The 26,808-nt window shown below is 43.9% G+C and overlaps 1 protein-coding gene across 1 annotated transcript; it reads right to left on the reverse strand.

Annotated features, from left to right (window-relative positions):
• Positions 1 to 15,339: 15,339 nt before the first annotated feature.
• LOC147035151 (general transcription factor II-I repeat domain-containing protein 2B-like) lies at positions 15,340 to 26,746 on the reverse strand. The gene is made up of 2 exons (XM_085894322.1): positions 17,374 to 26,746; positions 15,340 to 16,701 (listed from the first exon to the last, which is right to left on the reverse strand). Exon 1 carries the CDS (start codon positions 22,438 to 22,440, stop codon positions 21,562 to 21,564), a length of 879 nt encoding a protein of 292 aa, XP_085750448.1. The 5' UTR covers positions 22,441 to 26,746; the 3' UTR covers positions 15,340 to 16,701; positions 17,374 to 21,561.
• Positions 26,747 to 26,808: the final 62 nt, after the last annotated feature.

Raw genomic sequence — 26,808 nt, forward strand, 5'->3', positions numbered from 1 at the left:
CGATGTAAAAATACACATATCTTGTGCCAGGTATTATTCACATCATCACATGGAAGCAATATGTACCAGGGAGACTTCCCTGAGGAAGACACCGAATCTGGTTTGGGTGTCTTTTAATACCGATGGGAAGATCATATCATGGGCTTGTGAATGCACGGGGGAAGTTTAAAATCAACTTTTAAAATTATGCTATTTACTATTAACCATGTTTGTTGGTGGGGGTGTGGGAGAAGCTGTGAGGGCTGTTATAAAAATGTTGTATATTTGGTTACATGGCCACAAAATAAATTATACAAGATTTTTGCATCTATTGCTTAAAGTATAAGTGTGTTTGTATGTGTGTGTCCGACGTCTTTTGCTTGCTTTTCCTCTCACTGCGAACCGGTACTTCTGCTTGCTTGTTTGTGTGTCCGAGTTCGTGCTAAATCGTAAGTGCTGTGACAAGTATTGAATACGAGGAAGAATAATTTGGGTTGTAAACTGATTTAGTGACTTTATAAGTGTATTACAGTGTCTTCTGCCCATGTATTTTGTGCTGGTATTTTGGAACTGTATGGACAAAAAATGGCATTTTTCCTCCATCTTTGTTTCCCAATAGACGTAAACTCATGTGGTCAATTTGCTTGGCTGTCCTGTCGCTTTGCTTGAGTTGACAAAATAGCAGGCTCACACCATCCCCTTCTCTCAGTGCCCACCACTGTGAGGCACAACGAAAGGATTTTGCACTTCATTGAGCAAGTTGTAGCTGTGGTGATGATGCTCTGTGTTACATTTGTGATGAGTCCCTGCACTGAATGACTGACTTGACAATTTGTTCCAGGATGGGAGCTACCTACTTGGGCTGGAGATAAGGCCTGGTTTCAGAGTGCAAGACCTGAGTAGAAAGTGGATCAACGGATACCTGGCTTCGCAGGCAATCACATGTGCTTTGTGCCATCACTTTCCTCATACCTGGAGGCAGAGCATGAACAACTGTTCCCACCAGGTTACTTTAACAGCATCTAGCATGAGTTGCCAGCATTTTCTGTATGCGCTTGAATCAATCAGGTTTCCGAAGGGCTGGAGAGTAATTGATCAGGCATGCTATAGGGCATACATCCTGATGCTCTCCAGATGTTTCAAAGCCTCAATGAGACTATGAAACATGTGGAGTGCATCATGGAGCATGGTATTCTCCCAGCTCATGTAAAGAGAATGGTGCAGGGAATTCAGTGAGCAAGATATTCTATCTTCTCCAGTAGAGAGACTTGCGTAAGGAATTCAACAAAATCTATGACAACAACAAAAAGACTTTGAAGGAAGGTTCCCTTTGTGTATGTTACATGTTGGGTATTTGTATTAAATGTGTAAGTGAACATTCACTCTTCCCAGATAATTAATTATGAATCTACTGGTCAATAGATATTCATGATAAACTGGGGAAAAGCAAAGAAGTGGTGCATATGGATCTAGGCCGATTGCGTATACATAATGTATCTGAATCGGCTAACAAGTCCTGTTGGGAATGTTTGAAAATGTCTGTGTGTAGTTTATAATAAATAAGTTTATATTTGCAATCCCATAATTATTTCGACCGGTGAACTGTACACTCCTCCTTCGTTTGTGATGTTGCATGATATAAAGTAAAATTGTTGATCTGACCATGGGGAAAGGTAAGCAGCTCATCGTCTTCCCGGCAGTTTGATGTAGTGAAAGGTGCTCAAACCCTCAAAAAATAAAATTCGTTTGCCGAGAAGGTCAATGAGATGTCAAGTTCCGTGTGATGACCCCCAAGATTCATGACAATCCACCCCTTTTTGATATGATCTTCATCATGACCACATCACAATGCTTAAACAACACCTCTGATTTTTTTTTCACTGAAAGATAACACACACTTCAGACCACAATGGTATGTCGTGCAAACAAAGCATTATGTCATCATACAAGGTCGTGGCATTGGCATGTGGTCCCTTTAATATATTTTGCTCATATGCAAGGTTATGAAAAAGACTGGCATAGAATATCTGTATATTATGATATGAGTGAACTCTCCAGAGTGAATAAGCCGAGTAATTTCCATAGCTTGAAAATGTTCAACACATGGCTCTAGTCAAACCAGTGATAAATCCCTGCTGCCTTAAACATTGCACTTTCACTATTTGCACACAACGTGACAACATTCCCAATACAGCGTCGGGCTGTATTTCCAAGAGTACGATTTCATAAGAGTAGGCCAATGATGGTTCAACAAAAATTTCAAATACGAATGTGTCACAGGACATGCAATTTTATTGTTTTCATCAATATGATATGCCTGGTGTTGACTTAATGGTTAGGGTGGTGGGCTTGGGATCCTGCCTGGTCATTGAATTAATGCCTGGTGGAGTTGACTCAGCCTGCCATTCTTCTGAGGTCGGCAAAATGAGTACCAACTTGCTGGGATGATGATGCCATTCGAGTGTTGGAGTGGTGACCTGTCCAGGATTGTGCCTAATAGCCCAGGAGGCTTCTTCGGCGGCACCAACGCTCTGTACAGAATATGGTCCCAATGGATGGATGGATTAATATGATGTTTTGACATGAGTTGAGGCAGTTAAAGGACTCTCCTAGTGACATCCATGTTGATCTTGGCTTTCGATAAACATCAAATAAGTCACCAGTATAGCCCTTACATTGTCAAGGCTTTGTCTTAAAGCACCTTATGTATACTTATCAACTCGACTCTCCCCTTTAGCTCTCTTATGTGGAAACTGTTGGGATGTTTTAGATTGTCTAACTTACTAATTTCCTCCTCACTTCCAACAAAGTCTTCAGCACCTCTCTTCGTTCAAACAAATTCATTTCTTCCTTTGGTATCAAACAGTATCTGCCAAGATTAAAGAATCAAATTTAAAAATTCAAATTGATTATAAATTGCAAATGATTCGTTTTTCTGCTGCTGGTTGCTCATAAATTGCCAGTGCAAGAAATCCATGCTGGGGAAGTCATTCAGTGCAAAACATCAAGTTCCCAATGAGCAAAAAAAAAAGTTCGAGGATAAAACCAGTGCACACAACAAACCGTGTTCGAGACAAATGTTAAAGTGCAAAATTTAGCTTCTGCAATGAACCTGCAATGATTGACACTGCATCAAGAAGTGGCAGTTCTGTTTCTTCAAAAAAAACAAAGGTAGTCCTCCAAAGACCCTAAACTGATAAGGTTATTGGAATGACCGAGCATTCTGACCATGTAGACTAGGATGCACGTGTTTTAGTCTGAACATGAGTGTTGGCCTTTGGGCCAAAGTGCATGTGTATTCGTTTGACAAGCTTTGTTTGAAAGTGTAGGGTCATAGAGCTGAAGTACACGTCCTTAACTTTGTTATGTTTGATGTTTTTTTTTTATTTTACATTAAAAAAAAAGCTCCTCTTAACTGAGACCGGTTATCCCCGACGTTTATGTCATGACCTTGCACTCTGGCCCTGTAGCAGGGAATGCATGTGTTTTTGGATGACCATGAGCTTTGGTCTTCAGGCTGGAGTGTGCGTGTATTGGTTTAACAAGCTTTGTTTGACACTGTAATTTGGTCTTCGAGTCAAAGTATACATCCAATTAGCTTTGTTATAATGTTTGATTTTTTTTTTCTTTACCTTTTGGTTTTCATCAAATGGCTCTTCTCAATAGAGATGATGGCCGGGGAGCCAAAACACGTCCATTGATTGATTCATTTCACAATGGGGTGGGCTCACGATCCTACCAAGAAATGGCCTTTAAAGCCACGACCCTGCACTCCAAACTTGCAAGCCGTATCAATTTCCCAGGTGTATCTCGGATCCAGCTCGGAATTTCGGAATGAAACTTTGTATCGAAAATGGGAATACAAAGTATGTGAGTTTAACATCATTTTTTTGTCCTTTGACAAAAATGTTGAAGGTCGTGATCCAATTATAGACATTTCAACATTTTTCAACAAAACTCGACTAAAGGAGGTCCAATAAGAACGAAACTGCCCTCACTAGATAGCCTAGAGTAAGGTGGATTTATGCTTCGTTTACATCTTACCCCTCTGAGTTAAAGGTCAAAGTCAAATGCCGTCTGAAAAAAAGAAAATCATTTTTTGTCATCGCTCAATTTTACCAATGTGGAGCCGCAAAGACAGCTTGGCCTTCCAAGACGTTCTTGCATCATAATAGTGGATATGCACTGAAGTTGTGCACCTGATATTTGTTTCGTATCCTTGACATACTTTTTTCAGATCATGACCTCCTTAACAAAAACACATTTTTGATCATATATTGAATAATTTTCCTTTGATTTTCATCATGTTGAGGTTTTTTTGCCCACATTGTAGATCTGGACACATTTTCTTAATCTACACTCCATCCCTAAATATTTAAAGTCAAGATAATATGGTGGTCCAAAAAACATGTGGCCAACGTTGGAACGCGGGCCAAGGGTAAGTTGTGGGCAACTGCATTTGATCGCAGATATCTAGTTTAAGTTGCGACACATCTCATATAATTTGATGATTGTCTGATGTGCTATGAAGAATCAAAGATCGCTCGGTTGTCACGCTCAGTTTTCAAAATGTAGATTTTGAAACGAATGAGGATAAAGATAGAACAAAGCATAAAGTAGAATGATGCCGTTCGAACTAGAACGGGCATTCGGTAGAGTGCATACCTTCACCAGGCTGAACAGTTTACGTTTTGTATCCCACTGATAGGTCGGATCTACATCTGTACCTTAACCAAAATCATCCGTACCTTAAGTGCATGGGTCGCTGTAAAAATTTGGAATTTGGTCAAGGTACTGGCACCAAATAGCCGAATCATTTTGAAAGATACTATTGAATATTTAACATCTACAGGTGGTGAATGCCAGTAGATGAGACAGACAACATGATATCTCTTTTAACACTTAGTGGGCAGCCTACTTTATGATGGTTTGCACAGCAATGAAACAAATCGTATATACTTGTATTGTTTCAGAAATCAGAAATCAAACCTGCACTTTACAACTCAGGAGGGAAAGCACAAGAACATTCAGCTCTCATGCCTTAGCATCATCATCATTTTCTCTGGCAGGGTGTATCAATGACTATGTCGTCCTTCGAAACAATTTGGCCCATCTGTAGTCATCCTCTGGTGGATTTTAGAGATTCCACGATGCCTTTCAAAAAGGTGGGTCATTGGGTTATGGTCCCCTCAGCTATTTCTAAATTCCTACCTTGCTCAACCAGGGGGAAGGCAAGAGAAGGGAGGGGGGGGGCAGTACATCAGTGGTGTAGACACACAACCAGAAATGATGCAACCATCAGCCAAGTGCTGCACATGTGTGAATGAATGATTGCATCATTATCATCTCCATTATATCCAGAAAGGCAATCATGGAACAACAGTCATAACTTGCGTTCGAGTGCTGCACTCACAGAATGTCACACCACCTCACTTCATCTCAATGGCTGTTAACACTGGAAAGGCTAAATTAATAGGATGGGTGCAGAGGGGGGTTCCATAAATATGGATGCTTTTGTAGAGACAGCAACCAACAACTGTCTTTTAGCTGATGTCTCCGTCAAGGCTAGCACTACACATCCAACTCAGTGCATCCAAAAAGCAAGAGGAGTAAGCTATAAATGTAGCACCGAACATGTTCTCCTTTCTAATACATCATCAGTGCAGAAAATGGAAAAGGCTTGGGTTAAGTTCAAGGCTCCTCGTCATGAAAATAATCCAATGCCATTCAATGCATGCTTCCAGCTTAATGCTTGCCTTACACGGAATTTCACACTTCATAAAATGGGCCGAAATAAAAGACATCAGGTGAAGAGGCAATTACGGTTCCAAATCCAGATATCTCGCTCATCTATATTACAGAAATTTAACCCTCTCCTTGCATTAAATAAATCGATAGTTACATTTGGGGGTTTTTTGTGCAACAACAGGAACTCATTTCATGTCGGTTTGTAAGATAGAAGATATTTCCTATAACCACAATCGCAATAAATTCTGCCACCTGATGAAGTCTGTTGCAAGCATTGGATAAGGGATGGATATTATAAAGTTTTCAATGTGATTTAGTGATTTATAATTTCATGGAAGGTTTTTCAGGACAGGTCTTTTGGAATGTTATAGAAAAGATGAAGAATCGTGCCTCCACCTTGGCCTTCCGTGGGCCAACAAAGACGTATTGTTTGCCCAGCTGACCCTCTTTGACTTCCTCTGACCACAACTGCCCGCATGAAGGTAAGCGGCAACCAATTTATTTATTTGTTGCTTTTTTTTATTTTCAGGAGCGATGGAAGAGCTCGGTAGAGCTGGCAGTCAGTGAGTGTGACCACTCCTCATTTTCATAAATGCCAAGGTGAGCCAATGAAAAAAGCCAAGAACTCACAAGGTTTCAGAAAAGTGATGATAATAGAAAACCTATAGAAAACCAAGATGCCAAGGTGAACAACGAATAGCCAGGATCTTGTGAAAAAAGCCAAGGAGTGCTCACACTGCTGGCAGTAGGACAAATATCAAAGGAATAAGTGAACAGGAAAAGAGGAGAGGAGGAGGCAAGGAAACAATGAAACTAGCAAGTAAGATGGCTGGTTGAGAATGGTTAATGGGGTGGTAATAAAGATCATTGGTCAGAATTGAGGATGATAAGAGATGGTAGTGCACTGCTTGCTTGAAGTCCTGGAGGGAAGCTTGAGACAGAACAGTCTCTGGAAGGTGATTCTATAGATGGGACAAGCGAGGAATAAAAGAGTTGAGGTGTACAAACAGCCTGGATTTTGGAAGCCTACACAGGAGGAGGGCTGGCAGGATGGCCTGGAGGTATGCACACTCACCTCTAAGCTGTCTAGCCTGGGTTCGAATCTAGGCCAAGCTATAAACTCTCATCCTGGTGTTTCACAGGCATGGTGATTCATCAATGTGTGTGTCGTCCCTCAGATGGACATTTAATTGGGTGTCCCATCTGCCTTCATTAGTTGGTGGATGTCAAATATCCCACTGTATCCTTCGTGAAGAGTTGGTGAGCTATTACTTGCACCATGGCCAAATTCCAAATTCCTGCCCTAACTACTGTTGGGAAAGCAATGGCAGACCACCCAGTATAATACTCATCAATAAATTACTGCTTTGGTAGCACCAATGCTCTGAAACAGAGTATGGTACATCAGAATCAGAAACAGGGGGGGGGGGTTCTGGAAGAACACATATATCCTGGATAGGAAGAGCAAATAGGAAGAGTCAGAGGACTGAGATAGTGGAGGGAGCAATATCAGAAAATAGACTGCAGAGACAGAGACCACCAACCAATCTGCAATGTGAGAGTGGATCAATGTTTTTGTATATGCAGTGATGCACACATCATGTGAATGGCTGATCAACAGCGCAACCAACTCGAACCAACGGTCAGCAGCGGGTCTTTCGGTCTGCCTTGGACAGCATCTCAAGATATCAGTAATTATCGGAATATTTTCATCCCGTTAATCATTTTAATCCTCTCCAGGGAAACGCCCAATTAATCAAAACGGTTTTACCACCATGACATAATGCCGAGCAAAGCAGACACATGATCTTGCCCTTTATAGATTCCTTCTGCCTTTATAGGCTTCTGCTTACATCCACTGATACATCCCTTCCTATTGGGGCTGCGCCGGCCCACCATAGCAGAGTGACCAACTATCAACACTATGTGTCCAGCCAGCCAACTATCAACAGCCAACGAGGTCCGCTTTTGGAATATCGGCTGGGAGTGGTCCTTATGCATGTGCGTGAAGAGTCAATGGGGGCCGCAAACTGGCTCGTTTCCCTTACCAATTGTGTTGCATGCTCGGAAAGCCATCAGGGAGCCAACGGCCGGTCCAATTGTCATGGTCTGGTCGCAAAAAGCACTATGCCGATACGGCACCCTGTTCCCAATCTGGACCCGAAACAGCCTCAGACAAGGGAGAACACCCAAAAGGCATCCTTAACTCCTCTAACCATTCAACTTGGACAGCACTGTCCCCTCAGCAGTGACACATAGGGTAACTTCATTCTAAAAATTGTTCACAATAAAGCAACAGAACACAATTTCTTCACTGTGAAGGTACTCGGTACGAAAACCTTAATTCTATCTCTGAGAAAAAGGAAAAGAACGTAGAAGTATAGATCAGGAACACAATTTGGCCAAAAACACTGTGTAAAAGAACTCCAGCCTCCGCTGGGTGAGGGGAGGAAAGGGTTCCATTGATGGCCACACCTTAACTGCGTGAGTGGAAGAAGTCAGAAATCCAGGAATTTCGGCAGCTTTTTATGCCACAGGTAAAGAGCTTGGAAAGCAACGCAACATTCCAGATTGTGTTAGATACCAAAATATATAACCAAGGAGACGGTTCTGACCTATTGATTGAGATTTAAGGACTCCAACCATTGCTGAGAGGAGTAGCAACAAGTCCACAGTTGTGTGTGCAGGACGGAACCCTAACTGTTGGTCGAAGATCAGGCTGTTTGCAACCAGGAAAGACTTGATAGATATCAGAACCAATGATGGATTCCATGATTTTGCTTGTAATTTGAAACAAACACACTGACCTATAGTTGATAGCATCTGTTTCTCCACTCTTCTTGGGGAGGGGAGTAATGTTTGCTGACTTCCATGTAGAGGGGAGGCAGCCAAAGGAAGACAGACTGAATAAAGGAAGATAGAGGGGAAGCTAGAATGGCAAGGCAGGATTTCAGAACATGGGCACTCATGGTATCTGGGCCCATAGCCGAAGCAGGATAAGGCAGGACAGAACTTTTTCTGCCTTTTTAGGTGAGAACACAGAGTTCAGTACACAGTCGGTATGTCGGGGTGAGATGGGGACAGAACAGGGTGGGTTGGGAAGGGTGGGTATATGAGATTTAGAGGCAAAACCAGAGTTTAGAGATTTTGCCTTTTCTCGAGCAGAGCCTGTTGTAATGCCATTTTAGGTGAGTAATGCGATGGAGGGGGAGTATACACCAAAGACAGACTTGACAAGGCACCACCATGACTTGGAGGAAGGAGACTGGTTGGAGAGTGTAGCTTTGAGGTTTGTAAAATGATCTTGACTGGCTTGCCTCAGGATGAATAACACTTGCAGCGAGTCTTATGGAATCAGCAAAAGTTGCCTTGAGTCAAGTTAGCTTTCCATGCTGAGATACCACAACCATGCAGGATTAAGTGTACCAAGGTCTACTCTGGAGGATTGATAGGAAAGCCACAGACAGCATGCGATAAAGTGGTGCATGAGAGAAAGTTGACTTTCGTGAAAGTATTCCCAGGCAGATTCAATATCAGGTGCTGTGGGGATGGTCATCCAATCCTTTTGGGAGAAAGCATGTTGAAGTCCTTGCCAGTTTCCTCGTATGAACAGCCATAGTCATTTTCTCTTGTTTAGTGTCGAGGCTTGTGGAGGGGCTACAACAAAGGGTGTTGGCACACAAAGGACAGAGAAATGGAGTAGAGACATACGAGTGGGCTGAGTCGACCCGGGAAAATGTAAGCAGACAGGAAAAGCTGATACATCGGGTAAATATGGAAAACTTCGGGAATACGAATAAGGGATGGGGTAGAGAGAAGAACATGATTGCACAGACTCAGGGAGGTGACTCCGTAGTTGAGAGTAGGATGTTCAAATAATGGAGGGCGAACAGTTAACCTAAATTTGGGGAGGATATTAAGGCGTGGGTAGTTCGTTGAATGAATGTGGCCTGATCAGGCTCATGAGGGACACATAGCTGAGGAGCAGGTGGGCTGAGACCATACATGAGGCAACTGAACTCTGCTCGGTGACCAACCTGTCTGCGGTAGAGAGGAGCAGACCTTGCACCTTAGCCTCAGTGACTCAATTGATCAAGAGCATTGGGGGTGTGCCAGGAGCACATGTAAATCTTTTTTAAACCAGTGACAAAGCATCAAATATGCAGCTGTGTATATATATATATATATATATATATATATATATATATATATATATATATATATATATATATATATATATATATATATATATATATATATATATATACGAGCCATGTCACGATGAAGTCACTTCAGCTCGGTCTTTGAAAAAGTCATTTTTAAGAGAGTCTGTTCCTCATTAAAATATGTGAAAAATAAACCCTACACCCTGATGAATCTCCACTGCAATGCACTTTAAGACTTCTCATGTTCCGATCTTTCACTGTCCATCCTGAATTCTCAATATCCACCGTTCCACCATTTTGCTCGTTCATTATGTGTATATACTGCCAAATGTTTATAAATGGTTGTGCCTTAGCAAATCAAAATACATGGTAGATGATTTTCAATAAAAAAAAAGTTTTACCTAATCTTACCAAATAGACGTTTCTTCACGACCTCCCCCCCCCCCAAACCCCCATAAATGCATCGACGTTGTTCCCTTACAATTAGCTGGAGATATATGGGCCTTGACAAGAAAGTTATCAGAATAAGAGGAAGAATAGAGATTTGATAGAAAGTTAGTCATTACTCATCCAGTGGGGGGGGGGGGGCTATATACCTGTAGTAGAAATCCGAGTTGGGAGTTTCCAGACTGGGTCAAACCCACAGAGTCGGTAGGCCTTTGGTGCAATACCATGGTTGGTTGTTGCTGAGACAACACCCAGCAAGTTGGCATGGCGACATCTTAGGAAATCGCAGATGATAAACACAAAGTTGGATGGGTACTTACGAGTTGATCCATGTTAGAGGAAATAGTCGTCATCGTTGGGTGGGTGGTATACAACACAGAGAAACATTAGGTGGTTGTGGAGAGGATACACAGCCAAAAATATTCCAGCGGGATTGGAAGGGGAAGTGAGGACAATGGACAATGGAGGAAGGGCCTCCGGAATTGAGGGAGCGGCCTGACAAAGAGGAACAGGGAAATAACCAGAGAGAGAAACTGAGAAATAAGAAACATTGAGCGAACCGTTTCTGTTAAACGTACAATGCAGAAGCCTCCACCTGAATGAAGAGATTGAAATATTAGCATGGAGCTTTGAATATTGGTGACCACATTGTGAAGGAGGGAGGAGGAGGGAAGATGGGGAGTATGTGGGGTGTGTGACAGGGGGAGAGGAATATGTGGTAGGGGGAGGGGGAGATTGATCTGCAACAGAGAGAGTGGAAGCAGGAAGTGTTGCAGAGAGAGTGGAAGCAGGAAGTGTGGTGGAGTGCAGGGAGCAGGGTACTCGGCGAGAGGAGGGCAGGACATGTTGTGAGGGGAGCAGCAGGACATGTGGCGAGCAGAGGAGAAGCAGGGAGTGTAGAGGAGGAAGCGGGAAGTGTGGCAGACAGAGGGGAGTGTGACATGTGGAAGGGGGTGGGAGAATGACTCATGTGGCAAGGGAGGGGGAGCATGATGTGTGGTGAGGGAGGGGAACATGATGTGTGGTGGGGGAGGGGGAGCATGATGTGCCATTGCAGAGGTGGAGGGGAGTGTCCGATAGGTGTGGGATGTGCAGTGGAGATTGTGGGATGCACGTGGGATACACACTGGAAAGCATTAATGGCCGTGTGCTGGCATTCTGCACAAAATGGACTTCTCATGATCCATAATGCTGAAAAACAGACAGAAATCACAATGGGGATGAAGTGAAGGGTTATTGAAAGCAAAGAGAAAGGTTATGTAATGATGTTTGACTTTGGCTAAGGCAAACATGCAGGAAGTTTGGAAGTGGGGGGAGGGGGGGGGAAATAGAAATGTAAAATAAGGGCAAATGCTACAAGAAGCCATCTTCCCCTTGCAACCAGTCACTAAGGGAAATTGCATTCTTCGCAATTTACACAAGTACAGGTCCACAGGATCACACAACCAGGGCCAGGAACAAGGCATGGCACCACGGCGCAAGACTTAGAGATGAATGGGTACCTGTTTGCGCTGGTGAGGGTGATGCTTGCATGAGCTTTTTCTGCCAAGTTTGTTGTGTTACCACCAAGCTACACCCACATTAACAGGGGAGAGATGCCGGCCATGCCTGCACCTGTTTTGCATTGTTCTGGCCTAAAAGAGGGCCAAAAGATAACCCTGATTAGGCATGAGCTGCAGTGCATGCTCCATGATGAAAGTGTGGTGAAGTGCAGGGAGTGTTTCTCAAACTCAGCGAGACAGAGATTCTCTTCGGCTTCCATAGGATGAATGACACAACAATTTCAGCAGTCTGCAGCGAGGAGAGAAAGGCCCGGATGAAGGCTCCCATTGTGTGTTGTCAATGCCATATTTAATCTTTTGTGTTGAAATTTTGTGCATTGTGTGCAGTATATCATAAATGGGTTATTGTTGGCATCGTGGAATTCCTTTGATTTGTGAACTGTGTGTTCATCGTTTAAGAGATTGAATAATATGAATTATAATCTGTGATCTGATTATGGAAAGGAGAGACATCCTACAATGGGCTCAATCCTCACCATGATGTACATATCAGTGAAAGGTCCTTATGACCTTGGGAAATTGCACATTGCAGCTGAGAAAGCCAACTGGAGTTCATGTTCCGTGTGACAACGGATCCAAGACAAGTTATGTTTATCACCATGAATAAGTGACCAAGGAAGGTATTGACATTGTCATTGAAATATAATGTTAAGGGCCATCTCTATATTATGTATGCGGAAGATGAGGGGAAACTTTGAAAGTATTGAAATTGACAAAAGGAAGTGTGTGTGTGTGTGTGTGTGTGTGTGTGTGTGTGTGTGTGTGTGTGTGTGTGTGTGTGTGTGTGTGTGTGTGTGTGTGTGTCAGAGTGTCTAATCCATGACTCCAAAGCCATGAAACCTAGCAGCCTGAAACTTTGCATACATACGAAGAAAACTCCAAGGAAGTTCATGAGTGAAAATTGGTTGTTTGAGTTAATGAAAACACTCCTTTTGAAGCTAATTAGTGGCCTTATTTAATTACATCCTTTATCAGGCGCATCCTCGGCCACCTCACTCTCTATGGGGTCTTAAGGCATATCCTGGGTTACCTCGCTGGGGTCTGAAGCCACCATGTGTTTTTGGCCTGCTCAACCATGCATTGACTTGGAACAGGCCACAACGATTTCTTAATAATAATAATAAAATTTTTCTCTCTTTCCTCACTCATAATTATTGAAAATTTAAGCTCCAGAATTAAACTTAGCAGCTGTTCTGACTGCTAAAAACGTGTTAATTTGTCCAATTCGGACATATTTCACATTTCGGGCGTCTCCGGAAGGTGTGTGTTTAATATGACGGTTCGGTGATTGCTAATCACATGCCAAGTGAGCCGTTCCTTATTAACCATATCAATGGTGTACTTGCTTGAGTGCTTAAGGCACTTGCCGAGTGCCCCACAGACAATAGCGGTACAGATTGTGTCCCGATCGGGATGTACAGTCGGCAGTTGCTACAAGGTAGAGGTAAATGCGATTCTAAATTGGAAATTTTCTATGACTCGATGTTCTTTGCAAAGGTTAAATGTTTCCCTTTGTGAGCTTCATAACAAAATATACTTGATAACACCAGATTTCCAAGCCGTTTGCCGTATTAACATGTTTTCTCAATTACTACGCCAAATTTTTCCACCTGTTGCATGACGACTCGCACCTGTTTATAAAGATTCATGTTTATGCACATCTCCCTAAAACGTCTGGAATGCAACGTTGTTGATATAATATGTTTAATGAAATTCCCCCAAAACAAGGGTGAAAGCTACTCAAGGTTTTTTGGTTGTATACAGTATGGTATGTAGTCGGTAATCACACTGATTCCAATCTGCCGATTCCCGAAAAATTGCTGATATCGGCTAAGCACTAATATATATCGTGTATGCGCATGTGTGTGTTTTTCATTAAGCAAAAAATATTTTCTCTGCATCTATATATATCTCTCTCTCTCTCTGTCTCTGTCTCTGTCTCTGTCTCTGTCTCTGTCTCTGTCTCTGTCTCTCTCTCTCTGCCTCTCTGCCTCTCTGCCTCTCTGCCTCTCTGCCTCTCTGCCTCTCTGCCTCTCTGCCTCTCTGCCTCTCTGCCTCTCTGCCTCTCTGCCTCTCTGCCTCTCTGTCCCTCTCTCTCTGCCTCTCTCTCTGCCTCTCTCTCTGCCTCTCTCTCTCTCTCTCTCTCTCTCTCTCTCTCTCTCTCTCTCTCTCTCTCTCTCTCTCTCTCTCTCTCTCTCTCTCTCTCTCTCTCTCTCTCTCTCTCTCTCTCTCTCTCTCTCTCTCTCTCCCCCCTGGGCGGTGGTTATGTCCAGGAGGTGTTTGTATCTGGACATGTCCAGGCAGTGTTTGTCTCCAGATGTGCCCAGGCAGTGTTTGTCTCCAGACATGTCTGGCCAGTTTGTCTCCAGACATGTCTGGCCAGTTTGTCTCCAGACGTGTCTGGATGGTATTCATCTCCAGACGTGTCTGGATGGTATTCATCTCCAGATGTGTCCGGGTGGTGTTTATGTCTGGACGGCTTGGCTCCGGATGCGTCTGGGTGGTATTTGTTTCCGGATGTGCCTGGGTGGTGCTTGTCTCTGGACGGTGTTTATCTCCGGACGTTTCCTGGCAGTGTTTGTCTCTGGACTGTGTTTATGTCCGGGCGGTGATTGTCTCAAGGTGGTATTTATCGCATGACCAGTAGAAAATGGATTCCAGACATTATTTTGTTTCGACCTTCACTGTTATTCTATGCAGAAGCATTTTGATACAGTATGAATCGTAATTAACGCTCCACTACACGTCTGCCTTCCTTTCCTCTCAACTCACGCTGCCTTCCCTTTCCCCACCCCTTCTCACTCTCCCTCCCTCCTTGCTCCCCTTCCCTCCCATCTCTTTCTCCCTGCACCTCGTCACTAACCTCTCTCTCTCTCTCTCTCTCTCTCTCTCTCTCTCTCTCTCTCTCTCTCTCTCTCTCTCTCTCTCTCTCTCTCTCTCTCTCTCTCTCTCTCTCTCTCTCACACCTTCCTTACTATTACCCTCAGCGAAACAACTGGTGGTATTTGCTCGAAAAGAATAAAGAAGGGTGGGTGGTGTAGGAAGAGTGGAAGGGAAACAGGCTTTGGATGAGATCAGAGAAATTCGAGAGGAGATACATTTTATGGATTATAGGGGTGGGGGGGGGGTAGGTCGGAAGTGGAATTTATGTGAAGGTGGTGTGAGGGGGGAGGTTAAAATTCAGCCATATTTACATATTAATAAATACATTCAGTCATGTTACCTGCCTATGTTGGTGTGAGGGAAGGGGGTTAACATTAACCCAGAATAGCAAATTTAAGAAACATATGTTACCATGTTAACAGCTTGGTTATTGTGACACATTAAAGGTGTACATTCCAACAAAGCTCAACTAAATATATAGATCGGTTTTCACCAAACTTGTTTGAACAAAATCGAATTCAAGGAAGACAATTTTAAGCTAATGTTTTCCCAACATCTGTTTATTTTATGAGCAAAAACCTTGCATTTGAAATCACTTTGCTCACAGTGCCCTCTAGTGATGTCCGTATCAATAAGTCAATGAGAGTTTTGGGCAATGCTTTGTCCAAGTTTCCTTTCGTTCACTTGTAGTCATCAGATTTTATTTAGCAAAGGCAATACATTCAATGACACAAGCAGGATCAATGCATTTGATCGCTTTTGTGCCATTAAATGTATTGTTTTGTGAAATATTTCATCAAAAATAAATGTGTGTGATCCATATAAAGAGCCCTATTTACAAGGTGATATATAGTGTGTTTCAAAAACAAGTGGACTATTTGAGCAGCCTGATATTCTGTCGCTTCCAATGCGCTACCCTTCTCTCTTGCAGGTTATGGTGGTGGGTGGTATGCCATTTCTAACAAGTAATCAGTTGGACCATAAATCAACTCTGGTGCTAACAGTGGAACAAAAAGTGAAAAATCGTGACTTTGTCGTTTGAGACAAAATCCATGTGCAGGTGTGCTGATGATACTGTCAGTATTACAATATTCACACCCGTAATGGAACCCTCCAATGGGAGCATTCAGCAGTTTGTGCAGCAAACATATCACATCATATCTGTAAGGCATAAACTGATCAATATCACATCATATCTGTAAGACATAAACTGATCAATATCACATCATATCTGTAAGGCATAAACTAACTCTGAAAGACATGGCAAGCTGAGAAACAATGTGTGATTGGTTCAGTGACCGAATGGATCGGTACCCAAATTGGATTAACTGCTTTGTGGTTCAGTGATGAAGCACACTTCCATTTGAATGGGGCTATCAACAATCACAACAACATCTTCTGGGGTGCTGAGCCTCCAGAGGAGGTTCGGAGATATCTCTCAAGGGCCCCACGTCCACTTGCTTCTGTGCATTGAATGCCAGATGAGGTAGGCTGGGAACATATTGGTTCGAGGATGCCAATGCTAAGACGGTGACAGTCAATGGCAAGTGGTACCACGAGGTCTTACGCTGATTTCATGCTGACCTCGTTCAAATACTGTCTGCAAACCAACTCAGACTTGCATGGTTCACGCAGGACGGTGCCCCACCACACACGGCGGGTGAAACCATCGACTTGCTCCACAAGCTGTTTGGAAATCGTGTCATCAGCCTGGGCACGGTGCATGAGTGGGCGCCTCGCAGCCCAGATTTGAATCCATTGGATTTTTTATTTTGGGGTGCTGCCAAAGGTCAAGTTTATGCCAACAAACCTCCAACTCTGGCTGTCCTGAAGCAGGAGGTGGTGGATTATCATCAGGCTACCACTCCAGCCACTTGCAGATGAGTTGTGGAGAATTTTGGAGTCAGGATCAAAGCCTGCTTGAAGAGAGGTGGAGCACACATTGAAATTGTCAATTACAAGCAGTATAATGAGTGATTTGAAAATGGCATGGTGCATGATTTCCATCAATGTTTCACTGAACTTGCTACCTTTTGGAATTTTTCGACAATAAAATGTTCAAACTGTCCACCACTTTTTTGAAACACCCTGGTACATGCTTCTATTTTCAATAATGATCAAGTGTTGCTTGCTTTACAACAACTCTGCTGAAGATGAATATAATTGGTTGCCTTTGCTTGTCAATGATGGCTGTTGACATGATACATGCACGAATCTTGTTATAACTTTTTACTTCCCCGAGACAGTCAAGTTCGCTCATCTTTTCAGCAAACTAACACGAACCGACACAACGGCAATGTGTATTGTGTATCATGGACAGCCCGTGCAGGGGCTGATCTGAGCATCTCACCAAATTGTCGGATCAGTAGTAGTGATGGGCTGTGTGTGCAAAGGGCAGGGACTTAATGCAAGCTGATGACTCGCGCTTACTGAGAATTTCTCATTCTTGGGACACTCACTCACGTCCTAGTCCCCATCACAGACAGGACTCAGCGGTTTACCCAAGCCTGTCGGTGAAGGGCAAGGTACACACGGGCCCATCCAGTTTTGCGTGCATGCGGCCCCAGAAATCAAAGGGCATCACAGACCTGTTATTGCTCCATCTTGCATGGCTTGCAGCCGCTCGTCCCTCTAAGAAGATGATCTCATCACGACAGCATCGTGTCTGCAAATCCATAAGGGCATCGAACAGTTCATGAAATCAAAAGCTGTCACCAAGCACATGAAAAGCGAAGCAACTGACCTGGTTTCGCTCTTATTGGTGCTTGTCAGAGCAAAAATATCGGTTTCATCCACTTGGTGACTTTTGAAATATTTTAGGGACATTTGCACATGCAGTGACCTGATTTGCACATGAAGTGACTCTTCTGGTTGCCTCACTCTGAATCTGATTCGTACATGCTACACTCTGCAGAAGTAGTTTTAAATTCAAAACTAAACTGTCAGTCCTTAACAGTCCCCTTAACAAAGAGGGAGGGTGGGGGATAAGGGGGACGGGGAAGGGGTGAGAGAGAGGGGAGAGGGGAGGGGGAGGGTTGGGAGAGAAAGAGAGTGAGGATGGCGAGAGGAGGGAATTCTGGCAGATGTGATCTCCAGTTTAACATCCATCCAAGAGACGGCATGCGCATTGATAAATCACCCTGCCTGTGAAAAACCGGGATGAAAGTTTATTGCTGTGTTAGGATTCGAACCCAGGCTAGACAGCTTAGAGCAAGCATGAGTACCTCTTGGCTATCCTGCTGTGATGTGGCAATTCATTGCTTTGTCACAACTGCAAACACATTTTACTCATTGTAATCATCTAATTTATTTTGCCTTCCTAACTCCAAGCTCCAAGCAAGCACTCCAATGAAGCGGTTGACGAAATGTTGAAAAACGAATCTTTTAATTTTTGTTATATGTATCTATCTCTGTCGAAGTGATGGATCAGAAATAACAGAAGATTGTACAAAAAGGAGAAACGTTAAAATAAAATTGCACATTTTCAGCGAGCGAGCCACTGCCCAAGGGACCACACGACGATGCGGAGCCAAACCCAGGCGGGTAGGACCTGAACTCAGTTCAGGTCCATTGATATATTCAGAGACAGTGCAAATACTTTTGCCATGTATGGCCACGGTTTGGAAACGAACAACCAAGCAGCTTGTATAGCGCTCGGCAAGTGGTTTAAGCACTCAAGCAAGCACTCCAACAAAACGGTTGATAAGGCTTGGCAAGCGATTAGCGATTGCCGATCAGTCATATAAACACCATGCACCTGCAGATGCCCGGAATGTCAAACAATGTCTGAATTGGACAATTGAACACTTTTTTTGAACAACACTCCTGATGAGTCGCTTCCATACTCCTGACATATGGCTCGCCATGGGGGGTTCAAAATTCCAGTTCTTCAATGGCTGACAATGCCACTCAACCTCCTCCTTGTGTAAAGCTTGCTTAATGGCCATCTGGTCCCACTTTTAAAGGGCGAGCTTGAATTCCTTCTCTCATCTGTGCTTGAGGTGATGGTGCTGGATTTTGGCCATCGAGCGGTTAAAGGGAATGCAAGGGTTACTTTCTTTCAACAGCAGTCCCATTTGGTCATACCCATCAACCTTTGTAATCATGTCTTCGATTATCTTTGTGGCACACTTGGCCTTAACAGACATTAGGCCGTGACCAGGATCCTTAATGTCAAAAGACTACCTTCCAGAATTCCTCCACCTGCTTGTAAAGGGTGATGGCATCTGTCATGTGAATGTGGTGAACATTGTAGCGTTGTCGCTTTGGTTCACCTTCCACATAGCCAAGAAGAGAAAATCCAAGGCAGGACCAGATGGCGATTGGATCGTGTGACTCACCACAGTGAATTGTTTTCAACCCACAGAAACCCACCATGCCACAGGAACAATGGTGCCGATTATCATAGAAATCTTCTTTCGGTCAACTTCAGGCAGTGGAACACCTTGCAGGTGGGGCCAGTGCCTCTTGTTCTTCATTATGAGCTGGTGACATAAGGGAATTCGCAAACCCCTTTCTGACCATACATGGAAAAACTCCAAGCGACATGGTTCATTGTCGACAAGCGACTCCACAGCGATACTGACCTTTTCGCCTTGATGCTGTTCATCAGATTTACTCAATGTGGAAAGAACCAGGCGATCTGATTTTTCCCTCCCAGATCTAACTGTTTGACTCAGGAGGGGTCCATAACCGTAATCTCAGATCCTGAGTCGAGCATCACGTACATGCTGGTAGTATTCCCATTTTTAGCAACCACTCGTAGCGGTAGAACTTGAAGTAGTACTCTTCCTGAACCTTTAATGACAGCAGTACCACAAGAAGTAGCAAGGCTATTTGCTTTGGACTCCGGGATAAGGCATTTTATGGTCCTGTTGGTGGCTCTGGCCTGGAATTCAGGGATGTGCAAGAGTGTGTGGGGAGGAGCATCACATCCGGGTATCTTAGATCTGAAAGAGCTGGGGCATACTCCAGCGATGTGCTTCACGGTAACACCAGACTGAATTTACAGGTGCGTCCTTCGAACAATTCCGGCATAGGGCTTTGATACGTACAAAATCGAATTTCTCTCGAAGGGTTTTGGCCTTGAATACATCATACAGGTGCAAAGGATGATTCTGGGGACAGCAGAGACAGGCTCAAGGCTTCCCTTTCCTTTTGAGGCAAGGCTGTCTCCGACTTTCTGCAAACGTGGCTTGGTTGTTACTTGTAGCCATTGTTGTAGGCCTTGGTGAATCGGTCTTAAATTCCAACCTTTTTGGCTTCACTGAAGAAGTATGGTTTGACTCCTTGAATTTGCTGTTAGCAGGGTGATGTTGATACTACTCCTTTCAGGTCTGTATCAGGCACAGGTGAATGCGAATGTATGTTGGTGTGGGTATCCACAGTCTGGTTCACGAGCTGCCATGACTCATTATCATGGGTTGTGGCATCAGTGTCTTGCAAGGTGAGGCAATGACTACTTTCCACCTCTTCCATTTGTTGAGCGAGTTGGGCCTCCAGATCCATGAGAGCAGCCTTGCCCCTGGCCTGTGCCAGTTCATTTTCAGCTTGCATTTTGAGAGACTCTAACTTCGTCATTCTCTCAAACTCTTGTCTTTACATTTCTCACTGCCTTGCGATTTCTCCTTGCTTTCTTTCAAGTGCAAAGATCTTCATTTCTGCCTCGATTCTTCTTTGTTTATCCTGTTCAGCCATTTGAAGAGCTAGTCGAGCTTTCATGGCTTCAGCCTGTCGAAACTGGACTGTTGAGCTGGATTAGCTGATTTTGGAGGTAGCTCCAACAGATATCCTGCTCATGGTGTGTGGCACCATTGCTGGACAATCTTGTGATCCTAAATCCTTCATAACCTGCTGGATAAAACAGGTAGCTGCCTTTTTAAGATAATCGTCGACAGCTTAGTTGAAAACTGCCCTTTTCTGGGTGGGTCAGCTGGTTGTATTTATGAAAAGCATTCACATGGTCTTCACTTTCATCCTTAACTAATGTCATGAAAGTATTGTGTGAGTCTCCGAATTTATTCCACGACTTATCATACTGAAGGAAGCGTTCTCTTACCATTGCAGTGTTCTCTACATTATCCAGAAGAGTTTCGATCGACCCGTGTCCGTGAGTAATGGCACACAGTTGTCCCGCACGTGCCATCTTCGCAGTGTGTAATTTCTCTGTGTACACTTCTCCAGTTTTCAACATCGTGGACGTTTGTCTTTGTCGTTGACTCGTACGAATTGCCAAGTCCAAGTGCTCATCCATTTTCTGCCAGCAGGGGATCGAGGAAGTGACCAGTTCAACAAAGCAAAATAATCACTTGAATAAAACAATGTCCAGGTGCTTGGTGACCTGTACCGTGCCGACGTGTGTATGAACATGAACGTGACAACTTTTCTAAAGAATGCCGTTATATTCTAGAACAGTGGTCGCCAAACTTTTGATCCCACGGGCCGCATTCACTACTCCCAAGGCAAGGATGTTGGAAGCCAGAAAAAAATTGATGCATTTTATTGAGAAACTTGATACTGAGAAACATTTTCAGAGTCAATGAGAAACTTGATGCATTTTTTTCAGAGTCAATGAGAAACTTGATACTGCTTCTGCTCTCCCAGGATCGAGTTGATTTCGGGCACCAGATGGGAGGAAGCAACACGAAGAGTGCCTTCCAGGTGCATGTTGGACAAGGTGTTTCGGGTCTTGTTCTTGGAGTACTTCAGCTTGCTGAAGAACTGCTCGCACAAGTATGTGCTGCCAAACATGGAAAACAACTTCTGGGCATGCTTGATCAGGTTGGGGAAGGTCTGGCAGGGTAGCCGCTGTAGAACTCCTGGAGTTCCTTCTCCAGGAACTGGGCCTTGATGTCGATGTCACTCTTCAGCTCGATCAGCTCCTCCTGCAGGTCCGATGGGGCTTGCAAGGGATCGAATGAGAAGGGCATAGCGAAGATTTCGAAGCTGACTTTGTGCTTGCAGAAGTCTTGGAATCGTTTCTCGAACTCCTTCAGACGGGCCACCTCTGTAGTATACCTCTCACCTTCAAAAATGGTCTCATCCTCACCGTGCTGGCCCTGCAGAGCAGTGAAGTGGTCGAGTTGGCCGGCACGCAGTTTTGACTCCCACAGCTCCAGCTTGTTCTCGAAGGACTGGATGCAGCCATAGAGGTTGTGGACCAGCTTGCCTCTTCCCTGCATGGAGACGTTGAGGGCATTGAGCTTCTCATTGATGTCAACGAGGAAGGCAAGGTCATCCAGCCACTGGGAGTCTGAGAAGTGACCGACTGGCTGGCCCTTCATTCCCAGGAACATGGCCAGCTCGTCCTTCAGCTCAAATAAGCGCTTCAAAGTGCGGCCCCTGCTCAGCCACCTCATGGCCGAGAAGTACAGGACATCCCCGTAGTTTGCATCAAGCTCCTGCAGCATCTCCTTGAACTGACGGTGGTTGAGAGCATGCGCACGAATGTAGTTGACATTGCCAATGACCACTGTAAGGCTTTTCAGGTCACAGCGCCGGCCAGCAGTGGCCGGCAGTGGCATTGTGTAAACCCCTTTAAAATTGCTACATGGAAATGTGTTTTGATTGGAAAGTCTTCGCGGGCCGCAGTATAGGGCTACATGGGCCGCATGCGGCCCATGGGCCGCAGGTTTGGGATGAACAAAACCATACATAGAGAATCGTAGTTCACACAAGCAGTATGGAAATATTGAGCAATAAAGCGTACAGATACGACCACAACATGCCAAACTATTAAAGTGTTACGGAGAGCTATTTTCAGCACAGGATAATAAATTACCAAGTGTTCATCCCTGTAGAATGAGTGAATGATCAAGGGAAAGCATAAAATAGAGATAAACAGGGGTTTGCAGCACTCCGAAGCAGAAACGTTGCATTACATGGCAGATACAGTATGAAAAGAAAATGGCGCCAAAGGCGGGAAATGTTGTTGTTGTTGACGCTGTTGCCATGGATGTTGTTGTTGAGGCTCGGCAACATCAACAGGTGTTGTTGCCTAGCCTCAATATAGAAAACACAATGTGTATTTTTCTGTCCCCCTTCATAAAGACGATATCAGTAGGGTTTTAAAGGCCAATCTTTTAACATGACTGTGTGTTCACTCCGGTCTATTTTTGAGGATTAAAAAAAAAAACTCCAAAAATATTTCCCATTAAAGAGTAATTATGTCTCATCTATTGGAATTGTAGTTGGTCACTTGCAAACTTAGCCTCAAGGGTAGTGTACAGAAGTGTTGTATCTATTAATAATGAATACAAGGCGTAGGGAGGTTAAATTCGCTGCACGTGATGTGCAATGCCTGCAGAATAAAGCAAGTGTTCATTTACGTCCGTAGGATGTCTAATAAATGAGGAAGGTATCAGCACATGTGACACTAGGCCGAGGCTTCAGACTTTGGCATGCTCACGAGGCTGTACCATCTAAACAAAACGTCCCAAAATATAAAGAAAATATCGTCACATTTATACATGTAGTGTTTTAAGATAACACTTATTGCGACGAAACATCCAGTCTCATTGAAAATTTCATTGCAATTTTTCCAATGCATGTTCAGTACGTTGATCGTTGTATGGAGAAATTATGTCCGTACCCTCTCAATCATCCACCATCCCCTCAAAAAAATATTTAAAAAAACAAAATAATATGTGCACCTAGTGTTGAGAGCCCCAAAGTCTGAGAAATTTAAAAAAACAAAATAACATTCTATACATCAATTGTATATTTTTACCTGTATTTCCCATTTGGCTGTAAGAAGGTTCCCTGAATGTCTGTGCTGATTTTTAAGGATTTGATTTTAGAAAAGTCTAAATCGAATAATTTATTACATATCACTGTTAATTTTATTGAGATGAAATCTCATCATTAAAACTGAAAGCCCGGTTCATTATCAGAAAATCCATTATACTGAGTGTTCTTCATAATGGGACACGACTGTAATTAACTTAAATACCCATGAAATCTCTGTACAGATCATTCATCCAGGATATCGGCACGTAATGGCCTACTCTTTTTGAGAGACACCGAAGGGTCTTTAACATCTACAAGTGAGATGCAGACGGAAGAACCGGATTTATATACTTTCCCGTCCAAAAAACAATTTACAGCAAGTACAATACTACTACTACAACAACTACTACTACAATACTACTATACTACTTAAACAGCCCAAATAAAGGGAGGCACAAAGCCCCTCTTATATGGGACGGTTTCTCTGTATGCAACTTTAAAACAGGGACTGAAAATTCCTTTCTCGGCTTCTACTGGACAAAATTGGCTGCAAATTTCAGAAGTAAATCCTTTCTACGTCGAGCTAATGTGTTCCAAATTTCAGCAACGTCCATGTAGGCGTTCTTGAGTTTTTAATGAAAAACCTCGAAATTCATGTTAGTGTCTGTCCGTCTGTCCGTCCGTCTGTGCGTCTGAAATGTGTTGGCACTCATATCTCAAAGGTGATATATTAAAACGAGCTGAAATCGAGAATATACATCGGACAATACATCTAATTAATGGCTTTCAAAACAAATTCCAACTAAGGGGCATAGTTTTTGCTCATTCACGTTTAGCTCGAGTTCTGTTCTTGTGCGGTACAAGTTTGCAATTGCAGTGTTGTTGGAAGCAGACGCTCCTGCAGCAACCAAGGGAAGCACGAAACGCCCCCTCCCTTTATATGGAACGGTTTCTCTGTATGGTACTTTAATACAGGAACTACAAATTCCGACAGGGGGGGGGGGGTCACCCCTCAAAATAGATATTTGCTTTCTTATCCAAATAACCACACACACAGTTTTGATGAAACTTGACCACAACCTTCATCACCAATGATATTCTTTGCGAAAATGCCAGGGGAATAGAAAAGGTCCCTTTATATGGTACGTGCCATGCAGCAAACAATAGAAAAGGTCCCTTTATATAGTACGTGCCATGCAGCAAACAATAGAAAAGGTCCCTTTATATGTTACGTGCCATGCAGCAAACAATAGAAAAGGTCCCTTTATATGTTACGTGCCATGCAGCAAACAATAGAAAAGGTCCCTTTATATGGTACGTGCCATGCAGCAAACAATAGAAAAGGTCCCTTTATATGTTACGTGTCATGCAGCAAACAATAGAAAAGGTCCCTTTATATGGTACGTGCCATGCAGCAAACAATAGAAAAGGTCCCTTTATATGTTACGTGCCATGCAGCAAACAATAGAAAAGGTCCCTTTATATGGTACGTGCCATGCAGCAAACAATAGAAAAGGTCCCTTTATATTGTACGTGCCATGCAGCAAACAATAGAAAAGAAGAGAGATTCAGTGGCTTGTGGAAAATGCCAGACGATAGAAAAGAAGACACGTTCAAAAAAACCTCAGATGCGTGCTGTACTACCCTTGTATTCTTACGAGGAACCAAGTAATGCTCTATAAAAGTTCAAATAAAGGGGCGCCCGACAAATATCAGTTAAAACCCGTCAGTATGCAAAGTTTTTTTTGTACCTTGAAAACGAAAACACATCAGATAATGTACATGTGTGATTAATTTGTTAAAAAATTGGCAACTCTTTATATCAACTCGTCCCCTTTATATCGTTACGGTTCTAGGAACCGTACACATACAACATACAGGTGTCCCAAGTCAGTTATGCCATTAAGTATATGTGTAGACGGAACCCCTCCGTGTGTGTAGAGGGAATATCGAAGGGGTGCGTTGCGATGTTTTTTTAGTTAGGGTAATAAATCTTTATATCCCATCCTCCATTGTGATCCACGGTACACGAGCACTTGCAGCCTTCGGTTCGCTGGCAACAACGTACCACGGTCCAACTGTTGTCTCTGGAGGCTCGTTTTTCCGAGACAGAATCTTCGCTGTCGCAGTTCCTATTCGGCTTCTCCAAACGCTCCAACTCTTTCTTGAGGAGTCCACACGTGTGGAGCGGGCGGGCCTCACCGGTGCCTGGCCGAGACCCCGCCCAGAAAGGGCGGACCCGTGGGAGCCCCGTCCAATCAGGGCGGACAGTGACGTCAGTTTTGACCAAGGCCCCACCCCGATGAGGGATGTCTATAAACCACGACACGATCCTGTCTTGAGTTCTTTGGGGGTCGTTCGTTCTGTGCTTGGAGGCCGGAGTTGGTTGGAAAACGAACGGGTTACCGCTGCTTGGCTCCACTCACATCTCGCCCCGACGGCCCGCCAACTGGTCCCAGCCCACTCGAGCTCCTCCATGGACCCGAACTCCACACGGGCGGCCGTGGATCTGACTGCACGACTGTTGGCAGGTGCCGCACCATGGAGCATTCCTTTCCCCGAGACTCAGTTACTCCAAAGAACTGCGACGTCAGCCCGCCTCCCTTCCTGGCTGCAAAAGTCCTTTGCCTTCAACTGGGTTTATTCTGTCCGAGTGTGTGTCTGAGTGTGTGGCGCCAGTCTAATAAGTAGAAACTGTATTAGTGTTTTCGATCATTTTACATCTTGCCTGTATAATTCCCACGTAAGTCTGCTCTGTGTCTTCCTTTGAAAGTTGCTGTAAATTGTCGCACTACATCTTCTTTCTTTCCCCTGCATAATGCCCCAATAAACCTGTTTCTGTGCCACATATATTTCCTTGTTTATTATAAATAAATTATTGTTGAAATGTTCCCAGTTCGTTTCCGTCCTTTCTTTCATTGGTCCAGCATGGTTCGGATCTGAGTTTTAGCCAGGTCTTTGTTCCCGTTAATCTGGAAATCCTAGCCGGCACGGCTTTGGCAGTTCCGCTCGACTGCACCCGAACCGGAATTGGTAGTCGGTAGTTGGAACTCTACCGCAGTCGGTAGAGTAACCCGGTTCAAGCAAGACGTGCCGAGGGTGTGGTTCCCTGGTAGACGACACCGCGTGGTTAATTAGGTAAATTAGTTCTAGATAAAAAGACCCTACGCTATGCGGTGGAGGTATTGGCGTCCACGGTCGGTTAAGCAACCCGCTGCCTCATGGAGTTATCCATGAGCGACGGCCTACAATTCCAGGAGTTTGGTGGGAGACGACGTAACTCCCCCCCCCCCCCC

The sequence above is a fragment of the Eptatretus burgeri genome, chromosome 1 (assembly GCF_056783735.1).
Source record: "Eptatretus burgeri isolate ZD-2024b chromosome 1, Ebu_testis_v1, whole genome shotgun sequence".
Taxonomy (NCBI): Eukaryota; Metazoa; Chordata; class Myxini; order Myxiniformes; family Myxinidae; genus Eptatretus; species Eptatretus burgeri.

Bases quoted from the DNA above. Each gene is read 5' to 3' on its own strand.
- LOC147035151 (XM_085894322.1), bottom strand. From the start codon at position 22,440: ATGTATGGTTTTGTTCATCCCAAACCTGCGGCCCATGGGCCGCATGCG.